Source organism: Pagrus pagrus (genome assembly GCF_965226575.1).
Source record: "Pagrus pagrus genome assembly, contig: HAP1_SCAFFOLD_61, whole genome shotgun sequence".
NCBI lineage: Eukaryota > Metazoa > Chordata > Actinopteri > Spariformes > Sparidae > Pagrus > Pagrus pagrus.
Genome location: NW_028175402.1, coordinates 90208 through 103316, shown reverse-complemented (window position 1 = coordinate 103316; position 13109 = coordinate 90208). Strand labels below are relative to the sequence as shown.

The window sequence follows — 13109 nt, the reverse complement described above, 5'->3', positions numbered from 1 at the left end:
CTGGCTAACTTGGTTTACTGAATTTGGTCCCTCAGCTTTAATAGACTATCACTACATATAGGTACTTGCTAAATGGTACGATTGTAAACTTGTGATACTACAATAACTACTATAGTGGATTAAAGTGTCTCATCATTCAGGTTAAATCAAATTAATTAATTTGTAAACTGCATTTAATAACTTTAACCAGATTTGAAATTAATCCAAATTCAATTGAATTTTTTTTTAAGGTTACTTTTGAATTCGATTTTGATATGCTACAACGCATGTTAGTCAAGGAAGTAAGCCATTAACTACACGTCCGAGTAGCCTTACAGTGAGGTCAAATACTTTAACCTTTGTTGTTAACACATCAGCTTTCAGATTCTTTAAAATCCAAACGCTTGCTTGTTTTGAATTTCACAGGTTTAAGTCAATCAGAGCGAAACCTACCTCTAATTGAAGACAATTAGAATTTAAAGCCCAAATAAAATAAAATAAACAAAGCAAATAAATTTAAGATTTAAATTTTTCAAAACAAACTAAAACAATGGCAGAGTCCGAAAATTTGGACGACATAGATCTAAAGAATCCCTTAGACGATCTAGATCTAGCAATATCTGATCTCACCAAAGAGTCGCTACCAAAATATGCAGATGAAATCCAGAAGACCGACCCTAGTGAGTTACATGACGTGATGTCCGCATTAGTAGCCCAGTCCATGACCGAAGAAATGAAAGGAAAAGCCAAGGAGAAAATGCTAGGGATGATAGTTATCGTGATGTCTGCCCAACAAAAGCGTAGTAACCAATTGCTAAATAACGCTTTAACTGAAATGAAGGCCAGAAAAAACGTAAACAAAACTCTTAAAAAGCAACTTGGGGAAACAAAGGAGTCCTTAGCCAAAGTAGAGGAGTCTCTAACTGAGTCAGAGGAAGCCCTAACTAGTAGTGCTGCACGATTAATCTAATCGCAATCGCAATCGCGATGTCATGCTGCGCGATTATGTAATCGCATAAAAGACTGCGATTTGCGATTTAATGTAAACAAATGTGCGTGTGTGTGCCTGTGAACAGGACTCTCATATAAATGAACGGGACTATCTCCCGTACGGTGTGGCGCACGGTGACGCCCACATTCACACTGTGTGCAGCTGCAGCTGCAGGTATAGTCACGTGACTACCCGGCATTCAGCAGAGCAGAACAGCCGACATGGACGCCGAAGAGGAACTCGAGGATGGACAAGCTCAGTTGGTGATGAAAAAAAATGCCACCTCTATTATATGGCGATACTTTGGCTTCAGGTACGACGACACTGAACAGCAAGATGTGCTGTGTAAAACATGCAAAGCTAAAGTCACTACGTCCCGCGGCAACACGACCAATCTGTATCAACACTTGAAACACCACAAAGAAAAATACGAAGAATGCATTCAAATGAAAACCCAACAAAGTAGAGTGAAAGATACAACTGCAAAACGCCCGACACGACCACAACAACGCACAATAATGGAGACATTTGCAAGTGTCACACCATACGAAAGTACATCGACAAGACACAAGGAAATCACAGACTCCATAACACACTATTTGGCACGAGACATGGTGCCGATTTATACAGTTAGTAAGGAGGGATTCCAAAAAATGATCCGCACGCTGGACAGGAGATATCAGCTACCCTCGCGGAACTTTTTCTCCCACACCGCCATCCCCGAGCTCTACAACAAACGCCGGAGCGAGGTTGAAATGGAAATGTCTACAGTCAAGTTTTTTTCAACAACAACAGACTTGTGGTCAAGCAGGACCATGGAGCCCTATCTAAGTTTGACCGTCCACTTTATTGACGATGACTTTGAGCTAAAAAGCCGATGCCTGCAAACATCGTATTTCCCCCAGGACCACACGGGAGAGAACATCGCATCGGGTTTACGTGAGGCTTTGGCAGCGTGGGGGCTGTGTGAGGAACGTCAGGTTACCATAACTACAGACAACGCTAGTAACGTCATAAAGGCTGTGGAGCTTAATGACTGGCAAAGATTCCACTGTTTTGGCCATAGACTCCATCTTGCCATTGGTAAGTTAAATATTATTGTCTGCACTCCTTTACTTATGTACTGTTTGCTCTTTCTTTGTTTATTATTCATTTTAATTATCTGTATCTTGTTATTCGCCTCATAGAGTATGATCAAATTGAAACTGCATTATCAGCCCTACACAGCACAGCACTTTATGCTTATTGTCCTTCTGTAGTGTGAATGTAAAAATGATCCATGCACTCACTGAAAATCAATTTTAGATTTTGACAAAAATCATTAAAAAAATGATACAAGGAAAAAAAAAATCAAACACACACACATCAAAACAATGGCCTTTATTACTGTATAAGACTCTGTTGTTTCAGATAATACTGCATGTGACTTTGAACCTAAAAAGGAGAAGAGAAGTTCATTGGTGTCTTTCACTCTTCTGTTTCACAGAAAATGCTGTAAAAAGTGAAGCTCACCGCACCAACAAGGCTATTGGAACATGCAGGAAGCTTGTGGGCCACTTTTCCCATAGCTGGAAGAAAAGAGAAGCTTTAAGGGAGGCACAGAGGGAGCTCAACCTTCCAGAACATGCCATGGTGACAGACTGCCAAACACGATGGGGGTCCACACAGAAAATGATATCAAGAATCCTGGAACAGCAACGTGCCTTGACCAAGGTTCTCTCTACTGACCGCAAAGCACGACACCTGCTGCCCTCATGGCAAGACCTGGATGTCCTGGAATCCATAAACAGGGCTCTCAGCCCACTCCAGGACTTCACGGACGCATTGTCAGCTGAGCAGTATGTAAGCATATCGTACCTGAAACCCATTCTCCATATTCTGAACACCTCAGTACTGGCCGAAGACCCGGAGGACACCGACCTTACCAAGTCACTGAAAGCTAAAATCCTAAGATACCTCAATGAAAAATATGAAGTTACACAGGACCTGCTGAACATCACAATGTTCCTTGATCCAAGGTTCAAAGCAAAATACATGAGCACAGAGGAGACAAGGACCATAGAGGAACGAGTGATCTCTGAGGTGATAAGTAATAATTTTCTCTTTTGCTGCCATGATATGATTCTTATGTATTCTAAAGTGTGCTATATACATTTTTAAATTCTTCTTCTTCTTCTACTAGGTGGTGGAAATTCACCAGCAGCAACCTGAACCACAGCGCACCACGACCACGGTGATGGAGGATAGTCCGGATTTGGACAATTCACCACCTGCAGCTAAAGCTAAGAAGAAAACTTTAGCCAGTTTCTTCCAGAACAGCACATGCATGCCATTAACAACATCAACACCAACTACCTGTTTGGCACAGTGTAGGGATGCAGTGACTACTGAACTCAACACATACACTTACATGCCTGGTGTAGTTCATGAAGAAGATCCACTGAAATGGTGGAAGCACCACAAAATAAATTTCCCTTTGCTGTCCAAACAAGCTCAGAAATATCTCTGCATACAAGCAACAAGCTCTGCATCAGAAAGAGCTTTCAGTGCAAGTGGTAATGTTGTAACAGCCCATCGCTCCTGTCTGAAACCAGAAAAGGTGGATATGTTGGTTTTTTTATCGAAGAACCTCTGAAGTGGTGGTAGTTGTACCCTTTTAGAAGGTGGAAGAACAACTTGATTATTTTAGAGAGAATGTGCAGTGGTAACATTTCTCTTGATTTTGGTTTGATTGACTGACTTACTTTTAGAGAAATTTGTAGTAGGATACAAATTATAGTCCATTTTGAAATTTAACCACTGATTTTTGTTACACTCCTCTTTAATGTCCGTTTTTGAGGATTCAAAATGTCTTATTTAATGAATATTTTGTATTCTTTTATGTTGTTGTTGTACTTTGTGTTTAGAGAAAGGCCTCCACAGAAAGCCCTTCAAGTTAGAATGTAAAGTAACACAGCCTTTGCACTTTGAAGGAATGCCTTTGTTATGTTAAGAAACAGGCATTTGTCTCTGTTTGAACTTTGCAGAAAGGCCTTTACCTTTTTACTTTACAAAATTGTTGCAGGTTTACCAAAATGCCAACAGAATGCTCTTTAAGTTTACAGTAGTGCTACTGCCTTTCTACTTTACAGAAATGCCCTTATTCCTTTCAAGAGTACTGTAAGAGCGTTTTTTCAGTAGTACTTAACAGGTTTACATAAATGCCAGCAGAAAGGCATTTGATTTTACAATAATGACATTGTGCAATTTGCAGAAATGCCTTTTATTTTCAAACTTATATATTTTTTGATATTAACTTATTTGGGGGAAAAAGTACTGTAAACTTCAGGTTTTGTATTTTTTGTGTCATGTTTTGAGTTGAGAAATATACAAACTATTGTAATTCTCTGTGTTGTCCTTGATATTCAAGCAAGTAGACTCATGACACCATTCATTTATAATATCGTAATCGCAATCGCAAATCGCAATATAGTCCACAATAATCGCAATCGCATATTTTCATCAAATCGTGCAGCACTACTAACTAGTGCAACAGACTACAGCAGACGACTGGAGTCTGAAGTTAAAACACAAGAGGATGAACAAACTAAACTGCAGGAAGACAACTCAGGGCTAAAACAGGTCCTAAAAAGCCAAGAGCTAGACCTAGATAAAATGGCTCGAAACATAACCCGTTTCGATCCCAAGCCTGGTGGCACTCACGACACCAGTGCTTACTTGAAAGACATAGAGTTTTATCTGAGGAAATTCCCAGACGTCTCTGTCGATGACAAAATCTATCTAATTAGAGTAACCTCTAATCAGAGAGTCAGCAAATTCATCGAGCGACAACCTCGCCGAATCAAAGAGAGCTATGAGGCCCTCAGTAAGGCATTAACGGATGAGTTTAAAAGCTACACACCAAAAACAGGCCTAACTGCTGCGTTAGCTGTCAAACAGGGGAGGCAAGAATCCCCTCAGGAGTACTACGAGAGGCTCCATGAAGCCTACTTCGGGCCCAGGAACGAGACAGAGATGGAGGAAGAGTTATATTTCAAGTCGCTGTTTGTACAAAACCTCCATCCCACGACTAGTCACCACCTTGGTGTCATGGCATGTCCAGAAACCCTCACTAGCCAGCAACTACGCGAACTAGCCACAAAAGGTTTTTCTAAACAAAGACAAACCGTAGGCAAGTCCACAGAGACAAATATCTTGAGCGTTTCTACTGAAACACCGCTGCTGGAGTTGGGAGGAGCTTCTAGTGCCAAACCGCTCCAGCCGGCCAAATCCTCCTCCAAACGTGACCCTCCTCCAAAGGATCAGAAGAAGATCCCACCTATGGATTAGCGTACCAGAGAACGCTATCCTGCACATTGACGATCTCGCTCTCTACCATTTAGACCCAAATCAATATGAGAGTGAAATCGAGGTGTCTGACTTTTTCAGCAAACACACCCTTGAATTAGATCCAAACACGATCACCTAGCTACAGTACGAGGGTACCCAGACCATCGACATAACCCCCGTCGATGATGTACTCAAAGAAATAGCCTCAAAAGGCAACGCCCCCATTCAACCCATCACCTACGCCTGGTCAACCCCTGACACGGTCCTAGCCTGCACTGTAGCATTAGGATACCTGATAACTTTCGGCATAGCCTTCTTCTACCTGAAGCGCACTCAGGCCTTACAGTGTAAGCTCGACAAATGCACGGGTGGATTAGCTCGGATGGTTAGGCGTGGAAGGTCACCAAACTACCCTGGTACCGGACTCGAAGTACCAGATGAACTCAATGAGAGCATTGACGAAGTGGTAGTAGTGACACCGAATCTGTTACAGTTAGTTGATGACAGTTACTAACTCTAGTATAGGTCCCGACAATCCTACACGATTAGCACCTCCTACTAACCCTTAGGAATTAGGATTGTCAGTATTATTATCGTTCCTTTTCTTTTCTTTTATATATATATATATCATAACTTTTTATATTAGACCTCAGCATATGCTAATAACAAGACACCAACTCTGATCGTGAAGTGTAACACTTGTGTTCCTCAGCGATGGACGGCATGACTTCATCGATCAAGATTCCCGCTACTACGGTCATTTGATCGAAGTGGGGGATATGTAGGGAAACATGCCTAATGCTCTCATGTGGACCTTTGATCTGCTGAGGCCCTGTTGTTTTTTCATTATTAACACTTTCCATCTGTGTGAGGACGTTATCAGGATGGAGACGCCGGGATGTCTCCCCGTGTCATCTCTTAGGAGGGAGAACAACACTCTCTCTCATAAAACCACCAGAGGGAATCAGTTTGAATTAATTTACGATGGTAACCCCTGTACGAACTCTTTTTGACCTAACAAACCGGAACATTCCTTTCACACAGGTCAAACGAAGGAAACATATGAAGCTACTTCTCCTTTAAAACCTCAACCAAAGGAACCAGGATTGTTTGTGATAAAATTGTTTGTGATATAATGTCTTTATAATTGTAATTAGGTAACACGTCTGATGGACCGATTGTGCTATCTGTCCCCCAAACGTGTTCTTCTTCTCCCTACTTTCCAATACACACACTAGAGAAAAGGACGGTGGAAAACCCCCCTTTCTCTACCTCCTCTCTTTGAAGAGATTAACGACACATCTGGCTCAGTCTTATCTTTGGTACATTCCAAACAAATGGTCAGAGTTTCCTCTAGGCTTCAGAAGCATTTCTAATTAACCATTAAATCAGAGTCTCACCTGTTTAATTCTTACAATTTGAAATCCAGTAAAATAAGCTCATCAAACTGAACCAATTCCTAAGTTTCTGTGATGAACATGGACTGAGATCCTGCTTAATGCTCACTGGTGTCTGGTGTTTGGTGGAGTCACAGTGCCATCTAGTGGTAAGTTATGGTTAACTGGATTAGACTGTCGGAGATCTTTTTAGTTTTCTAACGTGTTTATAAACTACAATTTAAAAGTCTGTAAAATGTTTTTCTTCACAAGCCTTAAGCTAACACTAGAAGGAACATGTATAAGCGACCAGTTTCATCAGTCCTACGTTGTTTTCAAGTGTATTCTTATGTTCTGATCCAGTGTTGATTTCATTTAAGTGTTCAATGATTTTAATCAGATCATATTGTCTTATTGTTTCACAAAAGTCCATCTACTTTTGCCATGGTAAAGTTCTGAGAAAGGCTAAGCGCGATTTCGAAGCGTTAACTTGATAGTTGGAATTAATCAAGTTTAAAGGTGTGGAATTAAAACATCCACACTAGGAGTGTGGTCGGTACGCCCCTTTTGGTCCGCCTGCAAGCCGGGACTACTAAAGCCAAGGGACAGAACTCCCTCGCTCTCTCCTCTTCGTTCTCTTTCTCTTCTTTGCTAAATTTTTCAACACTTTACTTTGCTTCTTTTGTAACAAGCTCCTAGGTATAAAAATCTCCGTACAATCGACCACGTGCGATAATCTTTAAGAGCTTTTATTTTTGTTAGACGTTAATAGAAGTAAGTTCCGTCCTTATTATTTTTGTTAAGTATCACTATTTTATTCAGTGGAACAGAATTCAGTTTAATTATTCTTGTATTGAGAAACAACTGAGGAAACGCCAGGCCAGCGTCATCCTTTCGTTATCCTCGTCAGGAAAGTTAAATATCAGTTGAATTAGAGTTAAAAGTCACCACTCAGAGTGTGAAGATAAACAACAGTCTTTTTAAGACTAAAACGCCAAGCAAAACGCGCAGTGTCACTGCCTGTTTCAAGGACTTTGTGCCAAGCTGAAGTTACTCTGCCCTCTACGCTCACGAGCGGTACCATCCCGCTGGGCAGCGAACCGGACCATCCTCTGCTGAGCGCTGGACCAGCTGATCTCTCTCCGACACCTGGACGAGAGAGAGAGTCGCCTGCGGTGAGGTCGAACCGGACCATCCTCTGCTGAGCGCTGGACCAGCTGATCTCTCTCCGACACCTGGACGAGAGAGAGAGCCGCCTGCTGTTTAGTCGGATCGACCGCATCTTCCCTCATTCTTCGGGACCCGCAGCTACCGCGAGCCAGCAATCCCTCAGACGAAATCCGGCAGAAAGATCGAAGCGAAAGGCTTCTCCACTCTTCAGACAAAGTAGGCTAAGCATCTTGCACACGTTTCACTAAACGTTCATGAGTTGGTGTTCTTTTAATTCCTAATTCATAATAATCTTTTCACAAGACAAGTCCGGTTAGAGTCTCGTTAGTATCAAAATTACTCTCGTAACATTTGAATGCTGCCCAGACTCACGACTTTACCATCGCTCATCCACCTTAAATAATCCTGTCACTTTAACCATATAGTCTTCACATTTCTGTTTGTTTTATTGTTGTCTGAATCATCATTTCATTTATTCACCTTGATTTATTTAGTAAATAAACATATTTAACCGTACGTCGTTGTCTGTGCTTACTTGCTTTGATGTGGAGAATCGAGGAAACTGTATAAAGAAGTCACTAATTCAGCTATGAGACTAACTAAATTGATTTAAATTGATACAAGTTAACCTTGTTTAGTCGGATTTGATTAATTACCTCCGGATTATTCAAATAGACAAAACATCGGAGGTGGTGCCCCATTAACGAGTGTTTTATTAATCTTCAGTGATTAATACATTGCCTTTAATACAGTGTATCTCCTACAACCCATTTGCAAAAAAGGTCTTTTAGATGCACATACAGCTCTCTTGGAGCTTCACCAGGCTCAAACTTGAGGGACTGGAATCTTCTGCAGTAAGTATCAGGTGTAATTTAATATTTTGCTAGAATTGCTGCTTTAACTTTGAATAGAATAGAATAGTCTTTATTGTCATTGTCGAGGCAATGACATTTTGTTGGAGTAGCCTTCCAGCTGCCTTGTACATATAAATAAATATAAAAATATAAAAGAAAACAATCAATATATACACAATAGTTCACAATAACAATAATTAAAATGTGTGCAAAGAAGTCCAAGCCTTAAAGGGACCAGTAGTGCAGTGTGTGTGTGTAAGTGTGTGTTGATGGGGGGGGGGGGGATCAGTGTGGGAGGGGGGTGGAGTTCAGTAGTGTAACAGCTCTGTGGTAAAAGGCGTTTTTTAGTCTTGTTGTGGGGGCGCTCAGTGTTCTGTAGCGCCTTCCTGAGGGCAGCGGGGCAAAGAAGCAGTGACCAGGGTGTGTGCTGTCTCTGGTAATTCTCTTAGCCTTCCGGATGCAGCGGGTCTGGAAGATGTCCTCTTGTCTGGGGAGCTTTTTCATATCTTTCAGATTCTTTCATGTCCATCAGAACACAAGCGCTGCGGGCTTTGCCGGTGAGCAGAGGGACCAGACGCACAGCCCATCCATCTTTAGGCCAGTGACAAACCTGGGCCATTCTCTCAAATGTTGTTAAGAAATGCTCAATGTCATCATCTGGACATAATGGCAGTAGCTTGAGTTCCCTCTGTCTGACAACCCAACTTGCCTGGCTCATCATTTCATCTGGGTCATCAAAATCACCATAATTTTCGTCATTTATTTGTGGGCGCTGACTCTCATCCATAGTGTCCGGCTCTGTTCTTTGTTCTTCTCTCCTCATGTTAACTTGTTGCTGCATTTGGGAGACTTGATACTGCATGTGTCTCCATCGCTGTTCTTGAAGTGAGGACTCTTTCTCTCTTTGCTGGTCTCTCTCCGTTTGTGCTCGCATGAGTGATTTCACCATACCTGCTAATTCATCCAGCTTGTCTTCTGTTTTAGCATCCGTCATGGTGTCTGGAGCACCTGCTCCGCAGGGCCCCTCATCTGGTTCTTCTTGGCCATTTTTCTTCCCCTGCCTTGGCATCCTTTGCTGTAACGTGGGCCCCAGCTTCTGACACCACTTGTGAGAATGACCACAATTACGGCTGGATGGTGCAGCAAAAAATGATCCACAGGCAGGTTTAAGGTGGGTCACAGAGGTGGTTCTTTATTCCTCCATCTCAGCAAACAGCATAAACACATCAGTACGACAGCTGGTGTCACAGCTAATGACCCTGGAAGATTCCATCCACAGGGATCCACTGCCTATCAACATGTTTAATCCACCATTTTTATTCCTATATTTACACTACCTAATCAGTAACCTATATACACACCCTCATTTGCCTCCCCTAACAAAAAAAATACACATCCCACTTCATATTACATTTACTAAAATACAATACACACATCCACTACCCCCACACCAATTTACACTTGGTTACCCTTTTACTGGGGGAAGCCTTTTGACTGCACACCCTGAAGACAAGACCGGTGAGTACACAACACACTTGACTTCTTCACTGCATGCACTTATTGAGCAACACAATACACATTCTTAGCTTAGCTCCTTGTTGAAGCAATTAACACAATTATTATGCACTGTTAACCCTCTGTCCCTCTGCTCTAGGTGGAGCTGCGTGGCACACACAGCACCCACCTGCAATACCAAGACCCGACCAAGGACAATAAACGTTCAATAAATACGATAAACATATCCATACAAATGTGCAAAAAATAGTGTTAAAATGTATTGTGCAAATCTCCAATAAAGTGCTGGTGCTCCTCTTAAAGTGTCTGTGCAATTATTAAACTGTAGTCCAAAGTGCGTGGTGCCATGTGTGCAAAGCAAGGTGACGATGTCCTCTTCGTCACAAGACAATACTTCAATTGTGCTGTAACAATGCGGACCATAAAAAAAAAATTGTGTCAAAACATTTCAGTGCTATAAAAGATTCAAGTTTTAAAATTCTGTATTTGCATTCATCATTTGCAAATGCATTTGAATGTTGTAGAACTGATTTACAATCAACTTCTTCACTGTCACTGAATTACATCCAGTATTTACCTGAAAAAAGGCTCAATTAACCAATCTTTTAAACACTGTTTAATCTATTGAAGCTCACAGGGACTCAAGCTCTTATTTAGTCTGACGTGTTAATGTTGCTTACAAAAGGCATGTACATGTACATGCTGCACTGACTTTGGTTTATTACCGCAATCAATTTCGCCACCATATCAGACTGGGCAAGACTGGCCTGTAAATGTATATAAGTAAAGCTTACAGAGCTTTTTATGATTAAAAAGCACTATAACATTTGAATTTCTCAACTAATTTCAATGAGCCATTTTTATATTCAATGGTTTAATACTATTTTTTTACTACTCTCAAAACCAGTTGAGAAATTACAATGCTATAGCACTTTTCACCCAGAAAAACCACAGTTCCCTTGTTTATTTGTATTCGTGTACAGGCGAGTCTTTGCCAGGTCAAATATGGAGGCGACGTTGAGGTACAATCCAGCAGCCAATGCAGTGTCTATATTTCTATATTTTTGGTTGAAGTGGTGGGCGTAGTATTCTGATCTTTTACTTTACCTATACTTAAAGTAAAATAAATAATATCACACTTACAAGGAAATATCTTTCACTGCAAATGTTACTGAAGAATTTAAGCAGAATTGGGATAATGTAATTCAAATATTTTCAGTAAAAGTAATGGTTGCAGTAAACTATACCAGGTTGTGACTGTTTTATTCTACCTGATCATCAACAATGCCTCTGCACCCCCAAACTCAGGGTTGAAAAGATGGAAGGAATCTTTTGTTTATTTTCAAACGCTTTTCATCTACTGATCTTGTGTAAAAATTCACCTTTGCAAGAAGGTCTTACAGCACCATCTCCAGAATATGCGCCATCCTCTGCTGATGGTTGTTTGCGTCTCTTGCGTGTTAGTGGGATGTTATCCCCCTCATTACCTGCAACATTATTTTCTGCTGAAATACATAATTTAGTCAGACATGTTCTTCAGTTGTGCTGTAACAATGCTGACCATAAAGTGTCAAAACACTTCAGTGCCATAAAAGATTAAAGTTTTAAAATTCTATATTTGTGTTAATTTGCAAATGTATTTGAACGTTGTGAGGAAATGTACCATAAAAGACGTCATCTTGAATATGAGACAAAAATAAATGGTACAACAACCTACTTAAAAACTAAATAAAAAATACCATCAATAGAAGGTGAATGGTTTCCTTCCTCTCTGCACCCATCTTTATCAACACTACCCAGAACTTTGTCTGCAGGAGACATACCAAGCTTATAAATCTGGTCAAACAAAAAGAATGGTAGACAAAGGAAAATGGAAATCAAACATACTATTTGGATCAATTGTGTTTTCATTCAAATTCTTGTCATGGAACTCGACCAATCTTTCCTGCTCAAGTGCCATAAAAACTTTGCTGATCTTCGCGAGTTGCAGCGTCTTCTCAGCGAGTCGATAGAACTCACGATGTAGTCTGATGTCGTGGAAAGTTGGCCAGTTGGTCCATCTCCATGTCTGTCTTGTTCAGGACTGTTGAAAGGGTCGCAGAATGCTTTCACAGTTTGGTTGATGTCAATGCCTTGGGACACTTTGCACCACACGCATTTGCAAAGCCACGAATGCAGTCTGAACCATGGAAGTGTGACATAGCTGCAGGTCTCGCAAACATGTAACAATTGTCTTTAAGAACCCCTCAAGCCTCTCAAGGATGTCTAATGCACAGAGCATTTTTTAAGTCAGAAGAATTGGAACTGGTCTGCCTCGCTTTCCTCTGATGATAATCGTTGAGAAATGTCTGCAGAGCTTTTTTCCACCTCAGACAGTGCCCAGTTCAAATCCTCATGGGGCTCAGATGTGTCCCTTGACAAAAATGCATCCTTCCCTGCATCTGTTGAATAGCAGGGTTTGTTTTAAACAGACCTTTGCCAGATCTATCCAGGCCTTTGTAGAAGGACGTTCGGACAGCGCACCACTGCATTCACCTTGGAAGTCATTTAGAAACCGGTGCGTTTTTTGAATTTCTTCAGTAAAAGGGAATTAGAGTTGGTGCATTCCACTTGGCTTCAACAATGTTCCTCAGTGCTGTTGCAGAAACCATTGCATTCCACTTTTCACTGTGCACTTGCTGGAATTCTGTGGCATGCTTCACAAGTTCCTGATCATTGGATATTAGCGCCTGAGCTTTGATGAGCTTACTGACTTTTACCAGAGAGTTTCCAAGTTTAGTTGCAAGTAACGGAATGGCAAAAGTGTTTGTGCTGCTCTCATAGCCACATGTCACTTTGACAGCTCTGACCAACTCTAGGTATAATTAATAAAATCCTCCATCTTTGTTATTGTAA

At 41.1% G+C, this 13109-nt stretch overlaps 1 protein-coding gene and 1 long non-coding RNA gene across 6 annotated transcripts in view; one reads left to right on the top strand and one right to left on the bottom strand.

Annotated features, from left to right (window-relative positions):
- LOC311252632 overlaps nucleotides 1–13109 on the bottom strand; it is a 54136-nt gene that overhangs the window by 28135 nt on the left and 12892 nt on the right. For 2 of the 5 annotated variants that reach the window (XR_014621546.1, XR_014621550.1), the window contains exon 4: nucleotides 11597–11719. The exons of 2 other annotated variants lie outside the window; for them this stretch is intronic. This is a non-coding gene — a long non-coding RNA (uncharacterized lncRNA). The remainder of the gene's footprint in view (nucleotides 1–11596; nucleotides 11720–13109) is intronic. One more of the 5 variants, XR_014621547.1, reaches the window with a different exon arrangement.
- On the top strand, nucleotides 1365–3829 carry LOC311252615 (E3 SUMO-protein ligase ZBED1-like). The gene is made up of 3 exons (XM_084384136.1): nucleotides 1365–2053; nucleotides 2457–3052; nucleotides 3153–3829. Exons 1-3 carry the CDS (start codon nucleotides 1417–1419, stop codon nucleotides 3603–3605), a joined length of 1686 nt encoding a protein of 561 aa, XP_084240262.1. The 5' UTR covers nucleotides 1365–1416; the 3' UTR covers nucleotides 3606–3829.

Bases quoted from the DNA above. Each gene is read 5' to 3' on its own strand.
- LOC311252615 (XM_084384136.1), top strand. From the start codon at position 1,417: ATGAAAACCCAACAAAGTAGAGTGAAAGATACAACTGCAAAACGCCCG. The intron at 2,054-2,456 runs GTAAGTTAAATA...TCTGTTTCACAG, and splicing joins TAGACTCCATCTTGCCATTG to AAAATGCTGTAAAAAGTGAA. The intron at 3,053-3,152 runs GTGATAAGTAAT...TTCTTCTACTAG, and splicing joins AGGAACGAGTGATCTCTGAG to GTGGTGGAAATTCACCAGCA.